The following is a 7,546-nucleotide window of genomic DNA, read 5'->3' as shown; positions in this document are numbered from 1 at the left end:
GGACAGTCCTCCTTTTGTAAGTTCTGTCCTCCCTCAAAAAGTGTCCTCCTTCATGTCCTCCTTTTCGATATTTGAAGACTAATCTGCAGGGCTTTTTTTCCCCCTCATAGAACGCTCAGAATGGCGTTCCGGCACCTTTTTTTGATGTTTTTTTTTTTTCAACTTTTGCATGAGCTGTGCTACTCCCACTATTGGCTTTCAAAAGCCAATAGGAATTGCTGCTGAGCGGGCCAAAACACCCGGCTGGCAAACTTTGCACATGCAAGTTGTCTGTATTATTGTTGCAATGAATAAAATGTTTCTTTTATTTACAATATTTTTTTCTTCCATTTATTTGTGTCCTCCTTTTCATTATAAAAAAGTTGGTCACCTTACTAATGAGGGAGCCAACAGGGAAGATTGCAACTTGCTGGGCTAAATCTCCCCCACCTGCACAGTCTGCTCCAGCCCCTTTGCGCTTCTGCTAAACCGGCAACTCACACATCCTCCCCAATCTTTCCTTGCACTCTCATGTACCCTCCCTGAGCCTCTTTTGCACTTTGTATATCCTCCCTACTCTCTCCCATCCCTCCCACATGTACCTCCTAGCTCCCTCTTCCACCTAGCTGCAGTCATTACTTGTCTGCTGGCCTGGGATTTGCAATCTCCTGCTGGATTCCCCACTGATTTTGGTTTGAGAAACCGGAAAGAAGTTGCCACACTTAACCATTATGGGATGCCATCAATACTGGCAACCACAATTGAAGGCTTGCTTATTGCTGCAAAATAAACATACCCAGGACTACATCTGAGTATCTATACCTGTACCCAAATATCCTAATTTTTTAAAAGACTATTTGACAGAAATATTCATGGTTAGGACACTTCTTTGTATCAGATCAAATTACTCACCCATCTAAGAAAATAATGAATAACCTCAGTGGCAGAAGATTTCCAGAGTGTCAAGTAAAGATCTTATATATCACCTGGTACCTGAAGCTTTCCAAAGGTAACTGGAGGTACAAAGATTCAGTATAAAAACTGACTTGCAAAGCATGGGTAATATTATATAGCTAGTGTGCCTCTTAGTTTTTAGCTGTGAGCTCAGATGTAATATAAAATATATAACCATTAATTTGATTGCATGAAAATGATAATTTAATAAATTGTCTGGAGGAAACCTGGAATCATGAAATGGGACTTCAGGAGCTGTATGCAGTAGATCTACCATGGGTATCTACCTCTACTACAATCTACAAAGTGCAATTGGTTCAATATATACGTTCTTTATAGAATTTATAAAGAATTTTAATTAAATTTGTCTACATTCTTCAGAGATGAATTAAGAGCAAGATTATACTTCTGCATTTAAATAACATGCAAATGAAAAACGCCCACTCACAGGAAGGCATGAATTTCAGTACTGTAGTAATTTTATTATTTTATTTTGTAGATGTTGATAATCACCAGTCCTTTGACTCTATTACCCAGTTAGTTTTTGGAATAAAAGTAGATCATTGGTTGAGAAAACAAAGAATGGGAAGAAATCAGACCACAGCTAATGGTTTGTTTTTCCTATGGTAACTATAGTTCACTATTTTCATCATCATAATGAAAAGCAGACAAGTGCTGTTCTTCTTAGACATCCTTAATATACAAATGAGAGCTCTGTTTCTTAGTAAAGAATTAGTAGAAAAGAATTGGAGAAAACACAAAAGAGTTTTTAGGTTTGGCTTTTCATTTGCATGTTATTTAAATACAGAAGGATAATCTTGTTCTTAATTTATCTCTGAAGGAGGAAGACAAATTTAATTAAAATTTGTTATAAATTCTATAAAGAACATATATATCAAAAGAATTTATATACAGGTAGTCCTCAACTTGAGACCATAACTGACCCTGGAATTTTGGCTGTAAATCATTGTGGTCATTGTACTATTATAGGCTGAAGGCCACCTGTATAAAGACAAATCTATAAAGAAATTTCAATAGGTGTCCAGTTGCTTCAGAGGACAGAGAATAAGAGAAAAGAAAACAGCCATTTCTTCACCAAATTCAATTTGATGAGAGCCTGATGAAACATATCTTCTGAGAAGTTTTGTGCTGAGTTTTCTGCCTTACAGTTGTTAAGATTAAAAAGGGGGAGAAAACAGGTAAAACATAATCTGATGGTTAAAGGATATCAACATCTGCTCTAATTGTCATGAATCATGCATATTATATATTCATCTGGAATCATCTACAATTTTTTGTGCTTCCTGTGGAATTTGTGCAGTGGGAGGGGAAGCTGGAGTGGGTTGGCATGGTAATCTTATTGCTTCATCACCACTATTTATGGGAATCACAGTGAAGTTGGCTGCAGGCCAGCTGGATAAATTGAGAGAAGAAAGAAGAAACAAATTAAATTTCTTCTATACATGGAAGGTCGTTTACTTGTTAGTTAAGACCATACCGCTGATTGGAATACATACTTAAGAAGATGTGAACCAGATCTCCCTAATGAGTTACTCCAAGATTAGTTAGATATTGGTTCCATATTTTAGCATTCCCAGTCAATATAACAATCTTACCGAAAGGTACCTGGTTTAGGAAGGTCAAACTATTTGTAACATTTGTCCAAAGCAGAATATGAATAAGGTCAATGTCCCAGTGAGTTGAATATGATGAGAGAGGGTACAATTTATTTTCATGCTATAGAAACTGTAGTCATTTGCAGGAACATCTTCAGTTGTAACTCTCCTTTGTTTGCTACATGTCAGAATGAGTTCACTGATAGAGGAACAGATGTGATCTTTTAAGATGATAGGAAAAGAAGCGAAAATGTCACATAGATGGGAACTGATGGTATTCTTGCTTTCAAGATCTATGTTTGGGGAGGAAAAGAGGAAGGGTTAACATGTGTCTATTTATGGACCAATAAAACAAAAATTGATTTTCTTTTTTGCTAGGCGGGAAAAAAGAAAATAAGATACACCTGCAAATATTTACTTAGCTTGCCTAGAAAGATAATATCTAAAGCAGGGGTAACTGGCTGGGGAATTCTGTGGGTTGAAGTCCACCGGTCTTAAAGTTGCCAAGGTTGGACACCCCTGATTTAAATAATTGCTTCTTTTCATTTTAACCTTAATGAATTTTGTTAGAAAAGCTCCCCTTTCTGACAAGAACTTCCTCCCATGGGACCCTTGCCTTATTTCACTCTGATAGTTTCTTAGTAATGCATAAGCTTGAATTAGTGTGAAGACTATCCATGGTCTAGGAGAGCAATCTCCGACATTTCTGGCTCTGCAGACCAGCAACAGCAGTGGTGGAGAGAGGAAGCTTTCGCTCACAGGCATGCTGCTTGCTCAAATGGAGCTTCGCATGCTGCTTGTGTGGCCCGGTTCCCAATGGACTGTGGACCAGTTCTGGGCCATGAATCGGGGATTGGGGACCCCTGGTCCAAGAAATAGAGGAAGCTCTGGTGCCCATCTTAAAAGGGTTGGGACCCTGAGATTGACGTGCTCAGTTGTAGGCCCCTCTTAAAGAGCAGAAGTGCTCCTCCTTTACGTTGTTAAAGAAACAGTGAATAAAACCCTTTTTAGAAGGACATTTGGGGAGGACAAACTTATCTAACTGTAGTAATTGTTCTTTTAATAGTATTTATGTTTTTATTTATTGTGGCTTGTTCCTGATTTCATGAATCTTTTGTGATCTGATGAACCCTTTTTCCTTCATTTATAGTAAGTCACCAAATCAATGGAAGAGGCAACATACAAATGTTTATTTAAGTAATCAGATGTAACCAGGCATGTTTTAAATATTGTGTTTTCTGCTCTGTCTTGATTTCTTTTCATCTTGTGAATTTATATTGTCTAGTCCTAATTCTAAATTATTGTTCAAAACCATCTAAGACATTTTAATTGAGAAGTCCATTATAATTATTTCACATATTCACACAAATATTTTGTAATTGTTTAAAATGTGTCCGAATGTATGGTCTAACTGCATTTTTTGTCTTGCAATTTATTCCCATATAATCCTTAGATCACCGTTCATGTAATCTAGGCCTTTGACTACAAAGTTATTTTTCTTAAAAACCCAGAAGACCCAAGAGATTACTGAAGCTCTGTCCTGAGTTCACTGTTTACCACAAAAAACGTTTTAAAATAATTAGTACCTTTCTCTTGCTTTTTCCTCACCTTGCTTTTAGAAGAAGGTTTCTTAACTCCAAACCTTTGAGTAAGCCTTTCTGTGGTGAATTCTTCCCACTTTTCATCTATTTGGCACTGTGCTTTTATTTCATACTTAACTTCCCGTTCTTTCTGTAAACTGACAGGACTACGCTCAGCAGTGAAGTAAGAAATAATTGGATCTGCATGTCTGACTCTCTGAAATGACAGGGTGTGTGTGTGTATAAATTCAGTTCTTTCCTCACCTAGGTCTGTTTGCTGAAGTTATTCAAAAGCCTTTACTAATAAAACCCTAACATATGATAGGATATCATCCCTCCACTGGCACAATTTAAGGATTAAATGATCTTTTTTTTTTAATAGAAAGAGATTATTTTGGCAAGAAACGCAAAGGGAAAAAAGATTAAACAGAGTGATGAGAACAAAGATCAGGAGAGAAAAATAGTATAAAATTTCTCTTTCTCTAATGCTGCCTAGGACCTTCTTTCAGCACATTATCACTATAGAGTTCAACTCAGGACATCCTGAGTCATATGACCAAGCAAAACCAATCATCTCTGCATACCAAGGTGTAAACCTAAGGCCTGGATCTGATATTGAAATAACAGATCAGCTGAGGAAATCATTGGAGTCAAGAGAGGACCAGTCACCCTCCTACACACCTTGATCACACAATACAGAACTTCAAGAGAAGCACGTGTCAGTGTTGTCCAATATGACACTCTTAAGATAAGTTGTGCCTTCATTCCTAGAATTCTTGACCAGTGTAAACAACTTATCTGGAGAGCATCTGAGTAGGAAAAGTGAGCTTATTGGATCTGCAAATATCTAGCTATCTAGACATAAATGGAACATAAGCTACCAAAATATTTTCCCATGTGAAGGCCTATAAAATAAATGGATACTGCCCCAGAGCACACACACATACACACAAAAAAATTTCAGCAAGTCTCCATTATTTCTTTCCTCCTTACTGCCAAAAATATTAAAGGTATAATCTTCTTTGTGTTTTTTTATCACATTGAATGCATATTCTAGCTCAATTTTTTAATTCATGTTTATTTATTCAAATAAAAATGTTGAAAATCATTTGATGCCACAGCATGCTCTGTCTATCCTGCTAGCGGTCCCCAACCTTTCAGGCACCAGAGACCAGTTTTGGAAGAAAAAATTGTCTTCCATGGGGGAGGGGTGATGGTTTCACATGCAACCTAGATCTTGTGCATGCACAGATGAAGCTTTGCTCGCTCACATACCACTTGTGCGGCCCCGGTCCTAACAGGCTACAGACCGATACCAGTCCACTACCCAAGGGTTGTGGACCCCTGTGCTAGAGGCTTCTTCCTCTCTCAATCCTTTCTTCAGAATTCATTAGATTAAAAAAAAATTCTTAACATGGGACTTACTATATAAGGAAGAAGCAAAACCACCAATACTAAGCACTTAAGTTATTTCTTTTCAGGTAAACATATGTAGATTATTGTTCCCCAAGCTAATTCACTCACTATATGAGAATATATTTTCATCTTCCACTGTCAACATAAGTCAAAATAGCTAAAGTTATCCTTCTGGGTGTAGATGATGATTGCCTACAATACTTTCAAACAGAAATAAATAGTCTGAATATTACTTTGAACCTCAAGAATCATAAAAATGCTGTTCTTACTTTCATGTAAAAACTGTATGCTGAAGCGTCATGTTTTATTGCTTTTAGTTCAAAGAAGAATCCATAAATGGAAATTACTTCTGCATGATATCTTGGTTCCTGAAATAATCAGCATGTTAATATATAGAAATAAAGACATGCTATTCCAGTGTCTTAAGATATCAGAAAAGCATCCGTTATGAGGAATAAATAACTCATTAATGCCTCATTAATTCTCTACAGGAAAATTATCATTTGCGTCCTTTTACTAATCCCTGTTAAGAATTTTTAGAGCAGTAAAATACTACTTGTTTCCTGTATCATTGTCCACAAATAATGTAAGTTATTAACTGAGATTCCATACATGTATATATTACATTTGTATTTGTATACATAGTTTGTAAATATCCCAGATTTTTCCAATTATTATTGGAAGAATAAGAAAAATACAGAGATTAATCTAACCAAACTTAAGTATTTTAATGTCTCATTCAGTTCAGTGAGAGAATTTAGCACATGTTTAAGATTAAAATACTTATTTTTTCTCAAAGTAATCCCACCGAATTCAATAGGACTTCTAATAGATATATCTAGTATAGCATTGCAATATCATTTTCTCATCCTTGTAAAATCATTGCAATGCAAGCCCATATGTGTTTATGCAGAAGTCAGTTGCATAAATTTAATGGGATTTATTCTTTAATCGAATATGTGTAGGACGTATCTTACGTACATTTAATTTGTAAGTATGCAAGAATTTTTGAATATCTTTGGGTAGAATTATGATAAAAACAAATAAATTTTAAAGCTTCCATAAACTTAGTCGCTGTCAAAATAATGAATATTTTTTGGGGGGTTAAAAACAGCAGAAGGAAAATCCCAATGCCCTGCAGATATATGTTACAGTATGATCTCTATCACCCACCTTCAATTTGCCAATTATAGGTGGGATGTTAGTTGAAAATTTCTACAGTATAGACAGATTAGGGATAAATTGTATTACAGTCTGTTTTTTTGGTTTCAGCAGTGCACTTTATTCCCACCAATATTGCCCTGTAAGAGCAATATTGTAAGAGATTGTAAGAGATTCTGCTGACTGCATTTTGTCATTTCTCCCACTTAATTTAGCAAGCTCTTCACAGCTTACCTGAGTGAGCATCAGACCAAATCTTACTGCTTGGGTGTTAAAGTCTGCCTGAAAGGCCATGTCACCACCATTCTCTAACTGAAAGGAAAATAAAATCTTTCATATTATAGCATCCCTAAATTTGGTATTTTATTTAAATATAAAAATACAATAAAACTGAACATGAAAATGCAATTGAACTTCAGCCATATGCCAATTTTCTTTTCAATTTTATACAAGTTTTCTGTTTTGGATGGCATTTATAATTATTTACATCTTAGATCATTGTTCCTTACATCACATTAGCATGACCTACTTATGTGAGTCATGGCATAGGGAAGTTCAGTATGTCATGCAAACTTCAAAACTTAACTAAGTGACCCAAAAGATCATGAGCTTGCCCATTTGAAATTTTGTAAGATTTGAGCAAACACAGACATTTTGCAGATTTTAGAGTTCTGCTAAGACATGGGTACAATATATTGTCACCCATATCAGGATCATCTGTAATACTCTCACAGATGATCAAAGGATTATTTCTGCCCTTTATAGTGTCTTGTAGAATGATTTAACTATATATTGACACAACAATAGTTGGATGACTCTAGAAGATGCTATATTTGACAG

General features: G+C 35.8%; 1 protein-coding gene across 4 annotated transcripts in view; it reads right to left on the bottom strand.

Moving 5' to 3' along the window:
• Positions 1–2,638: 2,638 nt before the first annotated feature.
• BTBD16 (BTB domain containing 16) overlaps positions 2,639–7,546 on the bottom strand; it is a 42,506-nt gene continuing 37,598 nt past the window's right edge. For 3 of the 4 annotated variants that reach the window (XM_039337034.1, XM_039337121.1, XM_039337294.1), the window contains exons 14-17: positions 6,941–7,018; positions 5,815–5,913; positions 4,158–4,346; positions 2,639–2,842 (exon numbers count right to left, since the gene is read on the bottom strand). In XM_039337034.1, the coding sequence (XP_039192968.1) occupies positions 2,774–2,842; positions 4,158–4,346; positions 5,815–5,913; positions 6,941–7,018 (435 nt within the window). In that variant the 3' untranslated portion in view covers positions 2,639–2,773. The remainder of the gene's footprint in view (positions 2,843–4,157; positions 4,347–5,814; positions 5,914–6,940; positions 7,019–7,546) is intronic. The other variant, XM_039337203.1, reaches the window with a different exon arrangement.

This window comes from Crotalus tigris, unplaced genomic scaffold (assembly GCF_016545835.1).
Source record: "Crotalus tigris isolate CLP2741 ecotype Arizona unplaced genomic scaffold, ASM1654583v1 scf7180000017536.10889498, whole genome shotgun sequence".
In the NCBI taxonomy this organism is placed as follows: domain Eukaryota; kingdom Metazoa; phylum Chordata; class Lepidosauria; order Squamata; family Viperidae; genus Crotalus; species Crotalus tigris.
The sequence above is the reverse complement of the archived record's forward strand: the minus strand, read 5'-3'. Positions and strand labels throughout refer to the sequence as shown.